This window comes from Solanum dulcamara, chromosome 4 (genome assembly GCF_947179165.1).
Source record: "Solanum dulcamara chromosome 4, daSolDulc1.2, whole genome shotgun sequence".
Lineage (NCBI taxonomy): Eukaryota > Viridiplantae > Streptophyta > Magnoliopsida > Solanales > Solanaceae > Solanum > Solanum dulcamara.
In genome coordinates, this window is record NC_077240.1 from 78,162,893 (window position 1) to 78,187,022 (window position 24,130).

A 24,130-nucleotide genomic window follows, 5' to 3' on the forward strand; every position below is an offset into this window, starting at 1 on the left:
CAAGCATTAGTGGTTGCATATATTATCTAAATTTTCTAATCCACAAAACAAGAAGTTGTAAAATTCCACACGTGTATATATTTTATTAATGTCACATTGTCAAAATTAGTTTCCAGACAAAAACTCGACATGAAAATCCAAATGCTTTAAACAACAATAGTGAACATACAAGACCAACTAGATTCACAAATCATAATTGTCCATTCGTGTAATATAATTTTGACAAAGACTCATATGAAGTTTTTGTAATACACACGTGGGGTGATTCACCAGCTTTGGATTTTTGTTCGACAGCAAAATATACTTCATTGTCCCACCACATAATAATACCTGACGATACGAGTATGAAAATAATAGAATATTGGTATTAGACTCGATTTACTATACATTTATTGAACAAAAGGTAACTTTGAGATGCACATCCATGAGAAGAAATTAGGTTTTTTGATCTTTGGTAGCCATGCATAAATAATCATGTGAAATTTAGTCCGAGAAAGAGATTAATTAGTATGTGAATAAAATTTTACATTTGTTATTGAAAACATTAGGACCTATATAGAAAGTGTGTGAAAATACTCTTAATAGTGTGATGCATCTGGAAAAAATTGTATCTTGAAATGGGTGAAAGGAAAATTTTCAATTAATAATTTGGAGGAGTAAAATTTGGGTCATTATAATAAAACTTTCGCTAGACATACGCATATATATTCGTATTATAATATCCTCAAATTATGTTCTCACTTGATTTCAATTTTTAAATAACTTATATCCTACTTAGTAGACAATACTTGCTAAAGAATAAAAACCAAAAATGCTAAATATAAAAGGAAAAAAATAAAAATCAGCCAATTTTAAAAGCCAATTTTTTAGAAAGACATAATACATAAATATGATTCTTAACTTGATTTTAGTTGATAACTGTCTTCTAACTTTGGATATCTACAAATAAACACTTTAACTTATATAAAATTGAATAAGCAGACACATATATCCTATAGGATACAAAACACTTAGAATATGACATAAGATATAAAATTGAAAAAGTTTCCAACATGCACAAAGATATAAAATGGACTAAAAAAAAATTGTTCACGTGGAGTTTTGAGTAGGGACGTGGATTTTAATAAGCTGAAAATATTTTTTTCGCCGACACATATTTAGACACATGCCACGTGGAATTTTGGTATGCTAGATCGATAATAATTGAATCATTTGTAATATTTCTTTTCTAAATGTATTTGAAGCTCACTAATTTTATTAATTTAAGTTTACTGTCATATAAAATTATCTAATAGAAGTTATCGAAAATCAAAACCAGTTAAAATTGCAGAATAAAAGAATTCATTCATAACATCATATCACCATTGAAAATAACATCTATAATACTCTCTTCGTTTAAGTTTATACTATCCTTTAAAATTTATTTTAAAGATAATGATACGTGTATTTGTAAATTCAAACACAATTAACTTTATATATTCAATTTATCTTATCGAGAAGCTTATTATAAATACACAAATATTATTTCATATTTAGATTTTACAATTTTATAACTTTAAAACTATATTATGATGCGAACCTCGTGTTACATTCCTCCTTTTTCGGACCCATTCTTGTGACCCTCTTTTAAATACAACTATTGCATAAATTTCAATTTTTTTCTACTACTCAATAGATTTACGAGGAAAATCAATAGAATATTTTTCTCCATATCTAACTAAAGCTTGAACTCAAGAACTCTAATTAAAAATGAAATAGTCTCACCACGATACGAATAACATCATTAAATTATTATACCACATGATAGCCGATTCTCACTCCACCACAAAAAATTCCAAAAGTCAAAGAAACATTGAAGTCTATAAATGGGACACACGTGGGGAGACTTCGCCGGCAATTGATTATCTATCATATCTTTAATGTTTATATTATATGAAGTTAATGAATTCAACAAGTAATTTTTCTACTAAATACTTTTACCTTTTAATTATATTTAAATTGAGCTAGTATATATTTTCACTTTGATGTAAATCATTTTACTTTATAAGTATTTATTAGTAGTAATATATAACTATCATAAACAAGTAAGTTCAATTCTATTCGTTTTTCGCCTTTATCGCTTTTTGTTGTCTTTCTTAACAAGTCCTCGAGCCTATGGATATAACTTTAGTTAATAATAATTTAGAGGATTTAAAAATTACTTGACTATAAAAGAATATTTCTTATCTATATATTTATTTAATACTTTAATTTATAAGGTGGATATTCCAAAATCAATTTTGTATTAGTTTAGTTACTCTCTTCTTTTTTTTCCTTTTGTGTATCTATACTGTATTAAAAGTATGAAAACCTTAAAATATTGATTGAATTTTTTGCCCTTCATTAAAAGACTTTGCTTTAGATAAAATCGTATTTTCACAATTTTTTTCTTTTAATTATATAAACTATTAACTATAATATAAATTCTAAAATATTAAGAATCCTAAAATATATGGTAAGAGAAGAGAATAAATATAGACTCCTAAAATATATGGAAAGAAGAATGAGAAAAAGACTTTTAATTATTATTCCCTCAAACTATTATTTAATTTCATCAGATTAATGTAATTTTGTTTTATTCACTATATTACAATATTATTTTTGTCTTCCGTCGCATATAATGAACGCTATGAAATTATACATTTTCCTATTAAATACACTTTAATTTTCTCTTCGTCTGTTATTTGTAGTATTATATATAAAGTGTTCTAATTTGTCAATCTAACCAATAATTTTTTTGTGCCAGTCTTATATATAGGTAATATTTATTTTTGTTTTCTTAATTAAAAAATCTATAGTATATTAAAAAACATGAAGCTTCTTAGAAATGTTGATAAAAAATTTTGCCTTTTATTTAAAAAGTTTACTTTAAATAAAATCGTCTTCCACTAAATAGACAAAATTGTCATTTACTATTTTTCATTAAATAATTATTATTCAATAGTTAAGTTTCCTTCCATATTAATGTAATTTAATTTTCCGCATTAGAAGTTAAGAATCCTAATAGAATTCGTGTAGAATTTTCCTTTTTTGATAGTCATCTCCTACTAAACTTGGAATAGAAATCCTATTAGGGGTAGAAGTCCAAATTAAAAGGCTTAGGTAAATATCGTATTGGTCTCCAACATTGACACGAGAGTCCAAATTTAAAAATTATTAGAAATAGAATTATATTGGAGAATGTATCTTTCAATTACCTGTTGTAGAGATTAATTGAATAAATATTTTTAGAGTTTCAATTTTAAAATTATAAGACGTGGAAGGATGGATTCATGCCTTTGCAATTTTAATACAATATATACTTTAAAAAGGTTTGAAACATGAGATCATAGACTTTTGCGATATTTAGTCCTTCTTTGTTAAGTTGTGCATACCATATGTTCATGTTGATAAGTCCCAACGATAGTTATGTAGTTGAGGACACTCGAAGATGGCATTATGGTAATTTTTTTCTTCTCGATTGTTAAAATTGTGTTATTTTGATATATTTTACTTTTGGCTCTTGGTGTATATATGTATTTAAAAAATAAATAAATAAATTATATTTTGATTGTGTTGTAAGGTTTATATATGTTAGTTTTTAGACAAAAGAGTGATATTTTCTATCAATTACCAATTATAGAGACTAAAGAGTGATATATACTTTTAGAAGGTTTGAATCTTGTGTTCATATATAGATTGAATCAACATACGATGAAGGGAACTAATTTTGCTTCCAAGTCTATCCAATGAACTTATCGGTATACAACCTATATGGTTAGGAATCAAAGGTAATTTTGTATTTCCCCTTTCCTATTATGTATTTCATGCACAAAGAAGCCAAAAATATTGTATTATGCTTCCCATATGATGCATTTTCTACTATTGATCTTTTTGATTTTTTCTGTGCATCTATCTTTGCAAGAAATTTTCTGACTACTTGCGTAAACTAGCACTACACGGCAAATTACCTAACAATAAATCCTATTCAATTTTTATTAGTTTTTTAAAATAGATTCTACCTCATGTAAAATTCGGATTTTCACTGCCTTGATCTATTATTATAATTATAATAAAAAATGTATATATAATATCTAATTGATTTTAAAGTCCTAAAAAGAAAACAAAGACTTAATTACTATTCTTAAATATTTAAATAAAATAGTAAAAAAAATGATATTGTCTAAAGGAAGTCTTTTAATAAAGAGCGAATAGTTCAATCAATATTTCTAAGAACCCTAATGCTTTTAATATATTATAGATAATTCAAGAGGAGAATCATCTTATATTTGAAATTAAAAAGTAAGAACTCCTAATATTTAGTACTTTAAAATTGAATAAAATCTTATTTTTTAAATCTTTATTTGATCAATATTAAAAGTCCTAACATTTAAAACTTTAAAATTAATGTTTTTACCTTCTATAAAACTACTTAAATTATAGTAACCAAAATAAATGAATAAAAGAATTTAAAATATTAAAGAAAGAGGTTTACATTTTCGAAAATAACTTTTTAACCTTTACATATGAAACTTTAGCCTTCATATAAATATAACATTTATTTTAACATCAATTACTATTTTTTTTAATAATTTTATTATTTTTATATATAGTTTTATTGATTGATGTGAGACACATTTGCACATACACTAAATTAGTTAGATTATATAAGTGACCAACTAAGTGGTATCAATGTATAAAAAAGAAAACAATTTTATTCATTTTTATACTGAGGATATTGTCACGACCCAAAATGGGCCATGAGTGGCACTCACCCTTAACCTCCTAGGTAGGAAAACCAACGATGTAAACCCCAACTTATAATGTATAACAATAACGCGGTAGCTCAAACTTATAAAATAAGAATTAACAATCCACAAGAGTTTACTACATAACGTTCCCCAAAATCTGAAAGTCATCACATCAAGGACATCTAAAATCTAAAACTAAGTCTGGAAACATCAAGCACCAAAATGAACAAATAACAAAATGTGTCCGAAAACTAAAGACATTATGCCATAACCGAGAGAATCCATCACGAGCTAGAAGGATAGCTCACCCTGAAATCCGATGATCTTGAGACTGACTAGAGCTGGGGTCGAGTCGAAGTCTGTGGAACACTCGCTGCACTCCACAAAATTTAACAAGAAAAAATAAATACAAGTAGGGGTCAGTACAGGACAACATGTACTGAGTAGATATCATCGGCCAACTCAAAATAGAAATTAATATACATAAAATAATAGTAAAAAATCAACAACAACACTTAACAGGTGGCAACCAATGAACAATTACATAACCAGTCAATAATATCAAGATCACACATAAGGACTCAAGCCTCCACGTCACACTCTTTTGAAATATGAGTTTTTGGAGATTGGGTAGTATTAAGTAATTTTAATTTATTTTTCTTTAATATTACCGTGTCGGAATGTGACACCCGATCCAAATATACCGTGTCGGAACGTGACACCCGATCCAAATATACCGTATCGGAATGTGACACCCGATCCAAATATAATTTATTTATCATTCCTTATGATTACATTCCACTTTATTAACAATATTTCATCAAGTCTTCTTTATTCAAGGCACCATTTTTGATAGGGCAAGTTCAAGATTATGGATTTCATGGCCTCGAGATTTTAGACCAATCACAACAACATATCAACCATCCAAACCACAACAATTAAATGCGTAGTAAACTTCACACATATTACTCAATGAATATCAATCACTATTAAGAGTCTATCTATGATATAGAATAAAACCATAACATACCTCAACCGAAGAACTGAAGTTAAGCAAGCTAATTCACCAATGATTTTCCCTTCTTCAAAGCCTCACGTTTCCAATCTATCAAATATACAATATTCGTAAGCAAACTAATCCGTAGATGCTAATATTATATATATGTTTAACCTAAACCCAACAACTCACCCAGCTCTATAATCAATTTCCTAAAACTCAAGTCTAGGGTTAAGTCTTAATTCCTCCAAATAATATAACTTTGATGGATTTCATATAAACACTATACCTAATATTTAATTAATATCTTAATATGTCAAAACTTGAATTAAAATATGATAATTATATATAAAAAAAATATGAATTTAAACAAAGCTAACTGAAACTAACTTGCAGTTAAGAAGAACTGCAAAACAAAATTGTGAGATAACAACTTTTTCTATCAATTATGGGACTACGTTGGCAGGAACCAAATTGTTATTCTCAAAACCATCCAACATGTGACATTAACTATCCACTGGTGACTAATATATATAATCTAATCTACTAACAATAGTTATGCAGAATCAGCAAAGCATTTAGCAGTTACCTGCTTTTCGTTCGTCGCCGAAGTTCGTATGCTAGGGTTTGGCTCCTTTTTCTTTTCTTAATTAATTGTGTACAAAAAGTCCTAAATCCTACTAACTTATCTTAATAAATAAAATGGTATAAGGTATTAAATAAATTAACACTTTAATCCACAAATTTAAATCAAATATCTAAAGTCACCCCTCAATTAAATAACCTTAGTTATCAATTAGTCCAAAGTACCCATTAAAAATTTACGGTGTGAGTCTTTTATGAAATAAAAAGCCTTAGTATTCAAAACGATCTAATGGTTCGTTACAGATATATTGCGAACAAATGCAATAATAATATTATTAATAATAAAGTGAACTATCCCTTTGAGTAGACATCTTATATTACTTGTCGAGCGTGTGAATAGTTGAAAAAATTGAAAAGCGAAATTTAATATAAGGTATAGGGATAATCTTGTTGTTGTGAGGCCGTTTAGAAGAAAATCATATGGATTTAGTTTGCAGACAATAATATCGTCACTATATCTTGAGCAATTAGCCCAATAATTAATATTATAATCAATGATTCAACGAGACGAGCATAAAAATCGTAGAGTGATGGTGTAAGGCTCTTTTTATTGCCTTTACCATGCCAAAGGTCGTCACATGGAAATGTACGAGCAAGCTAGCTCTGGGCTTAAGTGCTCATAAATGATCGATCATATGGGGTGATATACAGTGAATCTGGAAAAAAATGACCTGTGCAGAAATCGTGGTAATGGGTAAAACTTAATTTGAGGAGGATACCCTAGATCATGGTGACGCGCCACACAAATCATATGTTCCAAGTGTACCTTAATATCCTAGAAAGATACTAAATATCTATTAAAAAAAATTGTGATCTAATTATCTGGTTAACAAGATGTAGGAAGACTCTTTTAAGTATCTGTAGAGATTCTTGAATTAATCAAACTTCTTAATCATATATATTGTTTAGCTGACACATGTTAATTGGATTTAATATGGACACCATAAAAAGTTGTGGTGGAATAGTAACTAGTCATTCTTAATCAAAGATCTCAAGTTTGCGTCTTACATATGAAAGAGGACGTTTTTCTACGGATTAGAGAGTGTGTTACCCTCAAAGTAGATTTTCCAACATGAATACGAATTATACAATTTGATTTTCACTTTCTCAGAGAATTATTCTTTAAACAAGTTGTATTAGAATTTCAGACATAATTTTCATGTTCGAAATTCTAAATCACAATTGAAGAAATTATAGACATGGAATATACAAATATTCTTAGATTTGCAAAACATAAAGTTTAAAGTTAAAAGAATAATGATCATCAAAAGTTGTGATGGAAATGATAAAATACTCATCAGTCGCTAAGCAAAAGTGTAGGATACGAACCCTGAGTATGAAATCGCTTTTGTAAGAAAGTTTACTCCCCAACATTGAACTTTTTGTGTACGAATCTAAATTTAATTGACCCCCAAAATAATTATCTTATCCGAAATGAAAAATGGGGGAAATACAATAATTTACTTACTTCATTTTTTAGGATTATAAACAACACCAACAAAAATAAAAAGGGACAATTTCAAATATATACATTAAACTAATTAGTTTACAATAAATATAATAAAACATAGCTAAATTAATAGAAAATATACAGTAAATATATAATATAACTTGCCTAAAGTCATAGAAAATATACACTGACTATAAAATACAGATTATTTATACATGGACTATATACAAAATATATATTATGATACACTCTATATATGAAATATACATAAATATACATCGAATAATCATTTTTTTTATAATTAAATGATAGAATGTCCATCTACTAGAGCTGTGGATATATTGTGTTTTTAAATGGGCCCCAAAATATCTTATGTGTATTTATTTGTAAACTTTACCTAAATCCCATAGTGAAAAAGCTCAATTACAATGTATCCCTCATTTTTCTTAAATTACCTGATTTCCCTTTTTTTTCAAATTTCTGATACATTACTCACCTTTCCGATACATCAGTTTTTGGATGTAAAATAATTAATGCTTGTGAGTTATTTATGGATAGTAACGTAATTTAAGTTATGATTGATTGTTTCAATCAATTAAAGTGCTAAATAAGGTAAAGAATCCTTTTAAGAACAAAACAGTTATAAAGATCAAGGAAAATTCTAAAAACAAAGCATCAGTGCGGAAAAAAAAATTCAATCAGAATCATGAGATGTATCAGAATCTGATACATAAACATGATGTATCATAATCATTATATTTTGATACATGAGAATTAAATACATAAACAAGATGTATCAGACACACTAAAGGTTGATACGTGAGGTGTTGATACATAGACAAGATGTATCAGAAACATTAAATATTGATACATGATAATCTGATATATAATCAAGATGAATCGGATTCATTAAAGCTGATAAATGAGATTCTGATACATAGACAAGATATATCAGAATCACTAAATCTTGATACATGAGATGCCGATACATATACAATATCAGAAGCATTCAAGTTTGATAAATTAGAATCTGATACATTAACAGTATGTATCAGAAACAGTCAAGTTTGATAAATTAGAATATGATACATTAACAGTATATATCAGAAGCAGTCAAGTTTTATACATTAGAATATGATACATTAACAGTATGTATCAGAAGCAGTCAAATTTTATACATTAGAATATGAAACATTAATAGTATGTATCAGAATCAAGAAGCAGTCAAGTTTGATACATGATAATATGATATATAAACTTTCATCTTATATTAGAGTTTCATACATGAGAAAAACTTAAAAGTCTGGTAATTGTACATTCTTTTAATACAAAATTCAAAAAAAAAATTATTCGACGTCCATCGGTTCTCCTTGACTAGGAGATATAAAATCTCTCTTAGGTTGTTTAGGATCATCGTTATCGCTAACATAACCATCCTTGGCCTTCCGACAACCATAATTCCACAATAGTATGGCATATCTTGAATGGAAGAATTTGGCATGTAGTCTAGTATTTGGAATAGAAATTTCATCACTAAGATATTCAGCAAAAATAGCCATGAAAACATCACAATCCCTGCAAAAAAAAGGAATACATAACTTAAAAAAAATTAAAATTGACACAGTAATAATTTAAATATGCATATTTATTAATACTTACAAGCTATCGCTTTCTTGCTACGCAATTCCTTCAACGTATTCAACTGCAAAAGGGTGATGTGCTTCAAGCATGTTACCGGTTGATTTATCCTTGTAAGAATCAAGCGATGACCAATCAGTACGTTCAGTCTTCTCAAAAAAACCACTATCGTGAAGGTATGTTGAAATCATTAATAAAATTAATCGTATATGCAGTGTCAAATCTCAGGGAGTGTGAGGGGATCTTCTTGATGACGTACTTCATTTCCTACATTGATATGACAAACTGATTAAATACAACTTGAATCTGATACAAAAATATGATGTATCAGAAGCATTAAAGCTTGATACATAAGAATCTGATACATAAACTATATGTATCAGATTGAGCAAAGCTTGATACATTAGAATCTGATACAAAAACACAATGTATCAGAAGCATTAAAGCTTGATACGTAAGAATCTGATATATAAACTAGATGTAGAAAAAGCAGTAAATCTTCAAGAAAATGACATTTAAAAAAAATATAAAGAAGATGTATCAGACACATTAAATTTTGATACATTAGAATTTGATACAAAAAACACGATGTATCAGAAGCATTAAACCTTGATACATAAGATTCTGATACATAAACTAAATATATCAGAAACAGTAAATATTTCAAAAAAATAACATTTTAAAAAAATAATATAAACAAGATGTATCAGAATTAGTAATTCTTGATACATGATAATTTGGTACAAAAATACTATGTATCAGAAGCATTAAAGCTTGATACATAATTCTCTGATACATAAACTATATGTATCAGAAGCAGTAAATCTTCTGAAAAAACAACATTTAAAAAAACACATTTGATATGAACTCATACCTTTGGGAGATTAGGGCGTGTTGTAACTCATTCAATCTTCTTATCGGCTTCTTTGGGTGCATGTTGAACTTGAGATTTCGACTTCAATTTCTCACGTATCTTATCCATCACTGAAGGATCGTTACGATGTTTGGATCTAACCTCGTCCGGTGAAACAAGAATTTATTGATTTTTATTCAACTGAGTGAGACCAACAGTAGAAGATGGAGCGGATTCCATTTGTATCAGAGAACAATATGAGTAAAAAAATATAAAAAATTACAGAAGAAAACAGAGGAAATCGAAGGAGGTGAGATACCAGTTAAGGAAAACTTGAATATACCTTACTTAGAAGCTTGAAATTGAGTAATAGATGGACTGAAATTGGAAAAAAAAAACTGTCGACGACAAGGCTGAAGATTAGGCGTGGATTTAGGAAAACTGATATAAGGTAAAAGTGATGTATCAATGAAAGATTGAGAGAGTAAAAAAAAGAGGAATTTTTGATATTTTTTCAACGGGTAGGGAGTATTAGTAAATATGGTAATATAATGTGTGTAAATGGGTAGTTTTCCCTATAATTTATAAATGGGAAACTTACATAAATATACAATATTAAGAAAATATTTACCATCTATAGCAATAAGAAAAAAAATTCAGTGAACACTTATAATACATTTATAATACAGTTTTAATCCATATTGCAGAGAACTATTTATAAAACATATATAATACAAGTTTTATAGATGGATAATACATTTATCACATACTTTAATAGACTTATAATACATTATGTCAGTTTCTTACTACATAAACATAATATATTTTTTAAAATACTTATAATATATTTATATTGTATGCATAATTCACTTTTAATACAAGTGTAGATTTATCATAGTATTGCTATGTTTTGCTATAAATGGTAATAAATAAAAAAATATCGTTAAAATCAGTAATTAATTTTTAAAAAACACTCAATCAAGTAATTTTTCCTTTATAAATTCCCCTACTTTACTCTTTCCATTTGGGCTCCTAAACCCATCTGTGGTCATCTTATTGGGCCTAGACACAGATTTGGGCCAACATTTCAAAAACTTTAATGAGGCTAAGCCCAACTAGGCCCAACTATTCGTACTCTAGTGAGTCTAGGCATTACTATCAAGTCTAAATCAAAATAACAATTAATTACGGTTGCGGAAAAAATTACGGTTATATTTCATTTGAACTGAGGGTATATTGAAAATAATCAATTTATCCCTCAAAAAATTAAAGCAAGATCTATGTACATCTTATTTTTCCTAAATCTACAAGTGAAATTATACTAAATATATTATTATTATTATTATTATTATTATTAGTTAACTTCGTGTATATAGCTCTGTTTAAAATTAATCTCATTTTTCTCAATCCAACATACAAGAAGCATAATCATAGGGAAGGGTGAATCAGAACATTCCTTTGAGTTCCACAAAAGGCTCCACCTACACTAAAAAAAGTAACTTTATATAAATCCGACAATAACAAAAATTATACTAAATATATTATTATTGTTATGATAACGATCGATCCATATAATTTAAACTTGAAAAGAAGGGCCAAAAGCACTAGTAAAAGCAAGGGCTAGGGAACATTCCCTAGGGATGATTGAAGATTAAAATAATAAAGCAAATGTTTGCCATTTATATTCTCATGATATATATGCTTTGGACAAAGTGCATGGAAACATAAAATTTGGTCATTACAAAATAATGGCCTAAAAATAATCAATACTTTTTTTTGGAAAGCAATGTGTGTATATTACGTAATCCATCAACTTTAACGTTATATAAGAAGGCTGTCATGTCAAAATTAGAGCAACTTTCTTCTTCTCCACCTTAAAAGCACCCCACTCTAGCCCCTACACCCCACTCACCCACTATAACATATTAGTATATTTTTACGAGTAGAATCTAAAGAAGATGGAGTATATAATATGCGTAGATTTTATTCATATCTTTATAGTGTAGAATAATATAAGTAGGGTTAATTTTTTGATAGGGAAAGAGACGGGGGAGGGGGAGTTGGCTGTAATTGAGACAATTCGGATGGACGATATGAATTTTTTTCAAGAAAGTTAATCACTTTTTTAGGCGTGAGAGGGTGGATGTAATTCAACTCGAACAAAGTGAGAGGGCTGAAAAGGAAGCTCGACCTACAATGAGAGGGAGATTATTCAGAACCCGCTAGCTCCAGAAAAGGAGGGGATGGGGAGGTTGGGCTTTCAAATACTGGTGCTACGACCTTAAAGGTGGAAGATTCTCACCTGATATTGTTTGACTGAACACAATTTTTTTTTTCTAAGAAGGAAGAAATTCTTGATGTTTTGAACTAGAGATATGCGTAACGTACTAAATATTCATTGAATCTTGATCTTACTCATGCTGCATTGGATATTGAAATTATAGAGTAATTACTCTTTCTATCTCGATTCGTATGATATACTTTCTTTTTTATAACCCAAAAAGTATTATTTTTTTATATTTAGCAATAATTTAATTTTAAAATATTTATTTTATTCTAAATGTGATGATTTATACTCATACAAATATTTTAAGGTTTGTTTTAAATCACACATTTCAAACATTTTGTTTTCTTTTTAAAATTTTGTCCCTAATCAATAATGACAAATAAATTGAGATAAAAGAGTATTAAGTAACATTCCCTTTTAAAAAAAGTTTATAAAAAATATGAGATTTATAACTGAGAAAATATTGTCTTTTACTAGTCCAATATACAATTAACAAATTCTCCATTTTACTTACCCATTTTAGCAATTTAAAATAGATTTACCCTTATATATAATTAAGTAACCACTTCTCAAACTTATTGGAAAACTAATAGTTAACTTTAAAATTTTCAAATATAATAAATATGAATAACTTAGTAAAATCAATATTTGTTATTAGAAAAAAAATATTTAATCAATAATTTCTAAGAGGAGTTGAAAGCATAAAAAATGAGTAGCTCTTTTGAGTAGATAATACAATATTTTACTTTTAATAGTGCTTTATGCATTATGCATGGAATGCTTTAATTACTTTAACCAAAAAAGAGAAAGATTAATAAAGAAAGAACAAATAAGTTACTTCTATTACAACTTGCCTACTTCTATATTGGGGGATTTCGTTTTAAAGTTTTAGTGAATTATGATCATTCATCATATCTTTTTGGAATAAAAAAATAAATCATTACTGAAAAAACTTAGGATTTGATGTTGAAAGATCTAAAATTAAAATTATTAATTAGAAAGTCTAAGGCATTAAAAGAATGATGATAAGGAAAACATGATTGCTATTACAAATATAAGTTGATTTATATATATTGGCAGTATAAATTATTAATTAGAAAGCCTAAGGCATTAAAAGAACGATGATACTGAAAACTTGATTGCGATTACAAATATAAGTTGATTTATATTTATTGACAGTATAAAGAAAATTAAATTGATAAAAAATCTTCACATGTTGTGAACGATTATCTATTTTATTTTTCATGTTGCTTATTATTTTTGTGATAGCTTTATAATGTTCAATGTTATTTCATAAGTGGAGTTTGAAGAGAGTGATGTATATTGTGTAGTACACAATCTTATTTCTATCTTGTGAAAGTAGAAAAAAATACTGTGTTTATGATGATAAAACATAAATTAAAAAAATATGAAAAGGAAGATATAGTAATGAAATAGTCATGCTGAAATAAAATGGAGAGAAGACCACTAACCACAACACATGATACGACAATCAAAGCAGAAAAAAAAACAAGTAATTATATTATAAAACCAAGGACAAAATATTATATATATATATATATATATATATATGAGTAATTATAACAAAATTTAGACAACACTCACTGCCTATTAATCTTTTAATGACCAAATTAGTTTTCTTAGGAAATAAAACCTAATGGGGTCCCCAAATAGCCTACATTGATTTAATCTTTCCCCTATATATGCTCACATATCTCATAGTGGTATTAAATTACTTGCAATATACAGTTGAGGTGAGCTTTTAACAGTTTGATAATCTTTTAAAATCAAATAAACTTTTTAACAATTGTGAGTTAGGGGGTGGGGGTAGAAACTTAACCTTTTGTATGGGTGATATTTGTTTGTGTATGCTAAATTATAGTTGTGTGTGTTGGGGTTTGGGGGGGGGGGGGCAAACACTACTTTTTATGTCTTTTAAGGCAAAACAAAGATGGGGGAGATAAACTTTATTGACCAGCATGCTATAGTTCCTCTTGAAAGAAGATAAATTATATTCACTCATTTTAATTTATATGATGGAGTGACCATTTACTATATCTAGGAAAGTCTTTGTTTTTTTCTTCTTTTACTTTCCATGCACTCACAAGCTATAATATGATCAAGGAAAGTTTTTGTTTTCTTCTATTCTTTTACTTTCCAATCATATAGGGATCAATACAGCGTTACGACATTTGAATTCAATACTTCTAATAAAAATTATAAATTTGTAAAAATATAACAAATTTAATACGAAGATCGTAAAAGTTAATTCTACATATACTAAATCTTGGCTTCACCTCTATACCCACAAGACATATTTAACAAATTTTCTATTCCTTTACTTTTCACTCGCAAGTCGTGTATTTGTGTACATTTATCATGAAGAAAATAAGTTTTATTAGTAATATTTCATGCTAATTGTCCATACGTCCTTGCTCTCTGCTCATTCCCGCTATCCTCCCCCTTGACACCTCACCCCACCCTCCACCCTAAGCACGATTTCCACTCCATTTTTATAGTATTTATCTGAATTATATATAAATATTTTTATGATAATATGATCTCTTATTTATTTATCAAAAATAAAAAAAAATATTATTATTTTCTAAAGAAATATCTTCATTCGTGTCAAACACACCCTTAAGAGTAGTTCCCAACATATTATTTTGTCAGTTTGTCTTGAAGAAGGCCAGTACTAAAAAGCATATATAAGATGATTGAGAGGAATTAAAAGTGAGATCTCTAGTTAAATGTGTACAACACAAGTTAACATTTTCTATATTTCTTTATTATTTAATATTATTACAATTGTTTTTTTCTATTGGATTTTATCAAAGATATATAAAGTGGATAGGGAGTGGAGTTGCTCTTCTTTATATGTTATATAATAGAATATGTTGAAAAATGATACCATAAATCTAACATGGCATGGGCCAACACAAAGTGAATTTGTCCCCACAAGCTCGTTATTGTTATTGGTTCACCATTAAATATTTACAAATATTTTTATTTAATTTTTTAATATCAATATACGATTTAAGTAAAAGCTTTTCAATTCGTCCAAACTCATATCAAATGCCTTTTAAAAATATGAATTTTTAATTTTAAAATTATAACTTTAATAGATATAAAAAAATTACAATTTTATATCATTCGAACATATAATTTATAATATTTATTTTCTAATATATATAGCCAAAGTTTATCGACTAAATGATCGAAGAATACATGCAGGTAAATTTTCCTTTTAATAAATTAAAGGTACAATGTGTATATAACAAAAGAGAGTAAACTAAAGTTGAGTTGCCTTTGGTAATGGTGCAATTCTTCCTCCTTGTCAGCACATGCATTCCACTTTCCACTACAAATCACTTTTGGACTCACCAAATTTTTTTACCTCATCTAAAAAAATTAAATACGATTTTATTTGTGAGATTTCACTGAATATATTATTATTGTATCTGCGAAAAAAACAGGCCCTCAAGTACTCCAAAATAAGAAAAATTAAAGATATATATTTTTTTAAGAAAAAAAAACAACTCCTCCCTGCCATTGTCCCTATCACCGCCCCAACCTTATATTTTTCACACTTCTCTCTCTCCATACAATACAATCTTACTCTAGATTACAAACAAACATATACCAAGAAAAATTAGGGCTTAATTAGGGTTTTCTCTCAATTGCAAGTCATAGTAGATTTCTAGATGTGAAACTTTTAATTATCTACTCATCATGATTATACAACCAATACTACTTTTACAAGAGTCTACACCTTATATAGCTTAACTAACCCTAGCTCCAACAAATTTGCCAACTTTCTTCTTCATTTTTAATTTTCTTGATCAAGTAATTGAAGATGAGGAGTGGTGGTTGCACAGTGCAACAAACTCTAACATCAGAGGCAGCAAGTGTAGTAAAACAAGCTGTTGTGCTAGCTAAACGTCGTGGTCATGTCCAAGTGACACCTCTCCATGTAGCAAACACCCTACTTTCTTCTTCTTCTGGCTTGCTTAGAACAGCATGCCTCCAATCTCAAACTCAATCTCAATCTCATCCCCTCCGTTGTAAAGCCCTTGAACTTTGCTTCAACGTGGCCCTCAATCGACTTCCTACATCATCATCTTCTTCTAGTAGCCCCATGCTACTAGGTCATCATCACTATCGGAATCAGAATCAGAGTCAGAATCAACATCCTTCCATTTCTAACGCGCTTGTAGCCGCCTTTAAGCGTGCTCAAGCTCATCAAAGGAGAGGATCAATAGTAGAGAATCAACAACAACAACAACAACCTATTTTAGGTGTGAAGATAGATCTTGAACAACTCATCATTTCCATCTTGGATGATCCTAGTGTGAGTAGGGTCATGAGAGAAGCTGGATTTTCAAGTACTCAAGTCAAAACCAATGTTGAACAAGCTATAATTTCACTAGATCTCATATGTACTACTTCTCAAAATCCTTCTCCTTCAAGTAACTTCAAAGAAAACAACAACAACCATATATTCCTTCAAAGTGATGGATTAGTAAAGGCAAGTTGCAACAAAGTAAGTAGTGCTACTAATTCTTTTTCAAATCATGTTAAAGATGAGGATGTGATGAGTGTAGTGGAAAGTCTAATGAACAAAAGGAGGAAAAGTATAGTGATAGTTGGTGAATGTATTGGTACCTTAGAAGGGGTGATTAAAGGAGTGATGGATAAAGTTGACAATATTAATAATGGAGATAATTGTTTTACTATTGATCAATCATTGAAAGAAATTAAGCTCATAAGTGTTCCTCTTTCAACTTTTGCTAATATCACAAGAGAAGAAGTTGACCAAAGAATTGGAGAGTTGACTTGTCATGTGAAAAGTCTAGTAACCAAAGGGGTTGTTTTATACTTGGGAGACCTCAAGTGGATTACTGATTATAGGGCTAATAATACTCATAATAATTCAAGAAATGGATTACATGGGAAATTTGGGTATTATTGTCCTGTGGAACACATAGTCATGGAACTTGGGAGATTGGTTTGTAGTATTGGTGAAAATGGAAAAATTTGGCTTGTGGGAATTGCAACATTTCAAACTTACATGAGATGCAGAAGTGGTCATAATTCATTGGAATCCATTTGGGGCCTGCATCCTATTACTTTTCCTCCTGGAAGTTTGGGCCTTAGTCTCAATTCTGACAGGTAAGATAAAACTGTTTAATTTCTATGCACTGTTGATATATAGATTTTCTTGATATCAGGTTAAGTTGGCTTATACAATATGCAATTTTTTTGACACTATGAAAATGCTGGAATTAGTTATGAAATTGAATAGTCCGTGGTTAAATAATTTTTTTTTATAATCTCAACTATATATGTTTTGTTGTTTAGCAATAAAAGTTGAGTGTTGCTAATTTCCACTTTTTCGTAGGGTTCATAATGAGCCTGAAATGATAATACGTATGAAAAATAGATAATAACCTGCTACAATCGATTAAATTGACATGACGGTATACAAATTCTTCAAACTATTACTTGTATTACGTATGTCCAAATAAAATAGTTACTATATTTAAAATGAGTTCATTTTTTCCTTATTTTGTTTTTATTGAATTTGATCGTTAGATTAATTGGAGGTAATATCTTTTTTTTAATCTAAAGTATCCTATACATCTTGTGCTAAAAATGTTACATGAAAGAAGTATCCTATACATCTTGTGATAAAATTCTACATGAAAGAGAAACTAGAAAAAGTATATTAATTACCCTTTTTATATTTATATTTATATTAATTTTTCTCAAAAGCATTACTTCTTAATCCTTCTTTTACCTTTATTCTTCTTCTTCTTCTTCTTCTCATTCTAGGTAATTTGTTGTTTTGACCATTCACTTTTCCCTTTTTCTTTCTTTTTCCTCCACTTTCATTATGGTCGGTTATCTCTTTATTTCCCTCAAAATATGAGAAAGTAAAGTATATAAAAAAAAATCAAGCATTTACACTGTGTAATTAATATAGAAGAGCAATTTCTATCACCAACAAATATTCGTCACTAATTTTATTTAGCGATGACTATCAAAAATCTCTGTTAGTTATGAGCTATTTAGCGACAGATCAACGGCTAATTTCATGGCTAATTCTTTTTTTTTCTAAGTAGTGACTATTGTTTTTATCAACTTGTTAATTTTTTCAATGTTTTATTTTATTTTTTCTATTTATATATCAGTGATACACAACTTGAACTTAGAAGCAAGGCAACAGAAAATGGATCTTGTGGGATGATTCTTGATAGTGTGGATGATGATGATCATGAGAATCAATTGACTTGTTGTGGTGATTGCTCTTCCATGTTCAAGATAGAAGCATTAAGCTTACAACAAAACAATGCTTCTAACATTGAATCTTCAACATTGTCCTCATCAAGTTTACCTCCATGGCTTAAAGATGAAAGGCGAAGACTTAATAGTAATCATCATCATGATCAACATCAGGTTATTTACCTTACTAGCTAGATTCAAATCTTGATTTATCTTTAGCCCCCCCCCCCCCCCCCTCCCAATCTTTGCTTTTTATCTCGAAAACTTGACTTGAAATTTTTGTTTTCGTTCAGAAGGGTGTGTCAGTTGAACAACTTTGGAAAAAGTGGAATTCAATATGCAACTCGTCTCATAAGAAAACCAAGACGTTTGAAAGAAGTTTAACCTTTCCTACTTCAACATCGCCTTCTTCAATATTCAATTCACCATTTCTTGATCCAGAAGAACAAACATGGAGGGGAGAAAATGATACTAAACTCGGACCAAGTTTGAGAATCTACATTCCTGAGCATAGTGATAGTGACCCTAGAAACACATTTTCTTCAAATAATCCAAATTGTACTCCTAATTCCACTTCCTCAAGTGATCAAATCATGGAGATGGAATACTACATTTCAATGTTTAAGGAGTTCAATTTGGAAAACTTGAACATTCTTTCCAATGCATTGGAGGAGAAAATACCATGGCAAAAAGAGGCCATCATAGAAATTTCAAAGACAATATTGCAATGTAGGTCAAGAATGATAAAAAGAACTAATGGTGAAGCCAAAGAAGAAACTTGGTTATTTTTCCAAGGCCATGATGTTCAAGCAAAGGAAAAAATTGCAAGGGAATTGGCTAAGGTTGTGTTTGGTTCTTATTCAAGATTCACATCAATTGCTTTGAGTTGTTTTTCCTCCATAAAGTTGGATTATTACAAAAGGTTGCGAGATGAACAAAGTTGTAGCTACATTGAGAGATTTGCACAAGCAGTGTGTTCAAATCCACACCGCGTTTTCTTCGTGGAGGATGTAGAACAAGTGGACTATTGTTCTCAAAGGGGGATCAAGAAGGCAATTGAAAGAGGGAAAATTACAAATTCAAGTGGTGAAGAAGTGAGTCTAAGTGATGCAATTATCATTTTAAGTTGTGATCATGAGAGTTTTATTAGTTCTAGGTCATCAAGAGGTGTTTCTCCTAATTGTGATGGATTAGACAACGAGGAAATTAAAGGGGCAAATGCAACAATGGAGGAAACTAGAAGTATTAGTACTAATTGTGTTTCTTTGGATTTAAACATCTCCATTGATGATGATGAAACTAGTAATACTGTTGATGATATTAGACTTACTGAAAGTGTTGATAGATGCATTATGTTTAGAATTCAAGAAATGTAAGGAGAACAAACTAAACACCTTATGTATCATGATTATGTGATGAGAAAATTTTCCTTATCCTGTGACTTTTCTTTGTATCTTTTCAATATTTAGATATTTAGAATACCATGATATTTGAGTAGTTATAAAAGAAATCATATCATTGAGAATTAAATAAAATATTTAAAGTTATATTATTTCTAAATAGAAAAAAAGTCATTCGTTTTAGAACATATGAAAAAGAAAATAGCATCACATATAGTTTAACAAATGGATAAAAGTATATTAATACAACTTAATGTGCATCATTACATTATAGTGGCAGAGCAGTTATGCTGCTTGTATTGTTCCAGGAGGAGGGGTAGGGGGAGTTAATGTACCTATTACAGATATTCGAATTAATTGGTGACACTTTTAACCTAATAAAAATAGTTGTTACTTTGTCATCTTCTAATTTCTTCAACACAAACAAGGGTGGAATATACTTCACACTGCAAAAAGTAGTTAACTTGTTGCAATCTAGATCCCTTCTTAGACAGCACCTCTTTGAAACTATGCAGCATGAAGGCGGTTTTCCTAACCGGTGGATCAATTCCCTGTAATCAGTTAATTAATATAAGCAAATAACAATATGATCTTTTTTTTAGAAAGTCAAATATTTCGAATCAACAAATTAAAATGTAGTCTAAATTGCATCTTGGCTGGAGAATCATGTTAACATAGTTGGTTGATCATTTAACTTTTAGCTTATCGGTGAGGATTCTAGTTTCGATCATGTAATTCCTAAAATGTTTCTTCTTTCCCTCCTTCCTCGAGACATTTTAAAAAAAAATATCTATATACTACTGGAATATTAAAAAGGGCATTTTAAAAAAAATATATTGAAAAATACTTAAATATTTCTTTATTGCAAGAAAAACCTTGTTCAATCCTTAATAAAGTTGTTAAACCTATAAAGATAAAAGGACTACATTTAGAATCTTACAAGAACATAATTATTGTGTCCTAGCTTTCTCATTTATACTCCTATTAAGTAAGAAAATCAACACAAAAATTAAAGAGAAAGAACATGAAATTTTGAACAAATAAAAAGGAAAAAGCCAAAGGTGAAAACATCTTTTGCTTTTGGTCTGTAAAATCAGATTTCCCAGAAAAAAAATGCCATAGAGAGAAAAAATTGTGTTCTAATAAAGTTTTTTCCTACTCCTTTCTCTTTTCATGAATCCATAATAGGGAAAAGACTAAAAAAAATAATAGAAAAATTAAGGTAATTTCACTAATAATGGTTCAACCTTTTATTTTATTGTATAAATATATTATTTTTTTGTAATAAGAAAATCACAAAAATGGAAAACACAATTGCTGGAAGTGCCTTCCCTAAAAAATAAGCCCTCTAAAATGTATATCCAAATTAATCGATTTTCTTGTGAATATCGAACTTTGAATGAGAAAAAAAAAAGGACAAGCACTACTTTTCATGCTATATATGTTTTGGAGAAGAGTAACATTTTTTCTCACTTTGATTTTTTGTTAAACTCAACATTCTTATCTTCAAAAAGCATAACTTAAAAAGTTTTAAAAGAATAATAGTGGGTTATTCCCGAAAATTATAATAATAAATCTTAATTGATTTGATTTTTTTAAAAAAAGTTGATCCTATAATGAAAAAGTTGAAGAAAAAAAAAGTAAAATATTATGAAGAACATCGATAAGAATCTCTTTCTTTTAAACCTTAAAGATGATCTTTAATTTAACTTTAGAATAATCAAAAGCAATTATCTTCATCACTTTAAATAATTTAATTGAAAATTAAACTTATAAATAATAATAAGAGTGGAAACGTCCCTTAGTATCCAACTTTCGAAAAAGCTCTAGAATTTCAAAGAAGAATCACATCTTTTTTAATAAAAAATTAAAGCCAAAAAATTTTAAAAATATATATTTATATTATATTAAAGCGTTCGAATTTGAATACTCATCAAAATGAATATATCCAAATTAATATATCTAAATATTAAGAGTTATTTGATATATGGATACTACATGTAATTAAGGCTGCTGTTTTTTTTTTTAATATCTGAACATATGAAGAATAGTTGTATATATCAACTTCAAATATACATGTTTGAAATTAGGCTTTGGCAAGCCAATTTTTTTAAAATTTTGTTTTACATGTTATTTCATTTACTTCATTTATCGTATTATAAATAGTGGTTACTTTTCCTTTTTTTAAAAAAAAATAATATTTTCTATAGGATTTTTTTCCGATTGTATTTTTTTTGTGTGTTGATTTAATATATTTTACTTGAGCTGAGAGTCTATTAAAAATAACCTATCTAGCTTCACAAGTTACGAATAAAATTGCGTACACATCACTCTATTAACTAACAAGTTTCTATTCTAGACAAAATTAATTCTCAAGAAGAAGTGAATTTAAGTACATTAGGTGAATCTCAATTCAGAACGAAATAGGAAATTGTAAACTTAAATGGTGAAAACAAAAATGTCATTAATAAAATTATATTGTACTTTACATTAGTTTTATTGACATGTGATAGCTAAAGTGTTTGGAATCTAACATTTTTCCTTCAAAAAGATGAAAGAAAAACTAACCAAGGAAGTAAAGAAGATCCTCCACCAAACATACATATGAACTAAACTCTAAAAAGCATTAATGCAGAAAGTGGACAGCCCTTTTAATAACACCTAAAAAGTTATTAACTTTTAACCTTTTCTTATCTCAAATGAACTTTCATATAAAGCACCTTTTTTGGTGTCTTTAACAACCTCACCTTTTCCCAGTCTTCTATCAAATGCTCCCTAAGCGCCACACTAAAAATATTTATCTTATATTATTTGATTATTTATTAAATTAATATAGAATTAATTTATTTTTTTTATTTTTATAATTAATATGACCTTTTAAATGTAAACAATTCTCAATACTAACTATTTCTATACTCTATGTATATTACATTCATATAAACAAAGGATAAAATAGTAAAATCTTTCAATGTATTAATAATTTATTAATCATCGTGTAAAGTTGAAAATGTCTATTTAATATGGGACGGAAAGAATATATATTACCATAATTATATATAGTTCTTTGGACTTTTAAATCGTGTAGTCTTAAATAAAGCATATATTAAATGTGTTAAAATATATTATTTTTCTAATCTTAAATATGATAAATGAAAAATTAGAATTAAAAAAATGTTAAAAAGTAAAAAAAAAAAGCATTTTTAAAAAATTGACTTAAAAAAATAAGACAAATAAATTGAAGTGAGAAAAGTGATATATCAGATATGTGAACCTAGAAAAACTTTCTTCCTTATTAATTATATGAATTATATGTGGTGAAAATGGAAGCACGTGTGATTTCAGAATTGAATTTGGACACATGGTACGCATAATTACATATACTTTTTCAATTCATAATACAATTTCATTTGGATCATTTATGTACATTTATCTCTCTACAAAAGTTAATCACTAAAAAAAACGGAATTTAGATATAAACTTTCATAGTTAAATTGTTTATAGCTTATAAAATTTTATGATAATTCATTGCTAAATAAATTAGCAACGAATTTTACTGTTTAAATAAACAAAATTGGTATGTCGCTAATTTTTGTTCTTTTAATAGTGAATTAACCACAAATCTATGAAACGGGTAATGACTAATTGGCTAATAATCTCTTGTTGCTTTTATATTGATTAAACACTTGCTATTTATGAATAAGTCTTTTGATTTATTTATTTCATTAATTAATCTTGTTTTGTACCTATTCCAAATGGAATATTTATATATAATAAAAAGGAAAGACAGTATTAAATATTTGTCTAAA

General features: G+C 28.3%; 1 protein-coding gene across 2 annotated transcripts; it reads left to right on the top strand.

Annotated features, from left to right (window-relative positions):
- The first annotated feature begins 16,213 nt into the window (after nucleotides 1-16,213).
- On the top strand, nucleotides 16,214-20,357 carry LOC129887708 (protein SMAX1-LIKE 3-like). Of its 2 annotated transcripts, none has more exons than XM_055962906.1 (3): nucleotides 16,214-17,811; nucleotides 18,834-19,098; nucleotides 19,218-20,357. In XM_055962906.1, exons 1-3 carry the CDS (start codon nucleotides 16,496-16,498, stop codon nucleotides 20,298-20,300), a joined length of 2,664 nt encoding a protein of 887 aa, XP_055818881.1. In that variant the 5' UTR covers nucleotides 16,214-16,495; the 3' UTR covers nucleotides 20,301-20,357. The 2 variants fall into 2 exon arrangements, with proteins under 2 accessions (XP_055818881.1, XP_055818882.1); XM_055962907.1 differs by having other exon boundaries at nucleotides 19,221-20,357.
- The last annotated feature ends 3,773 nt before the right edge of the window (nucleotides 20,358-24,130 follow it).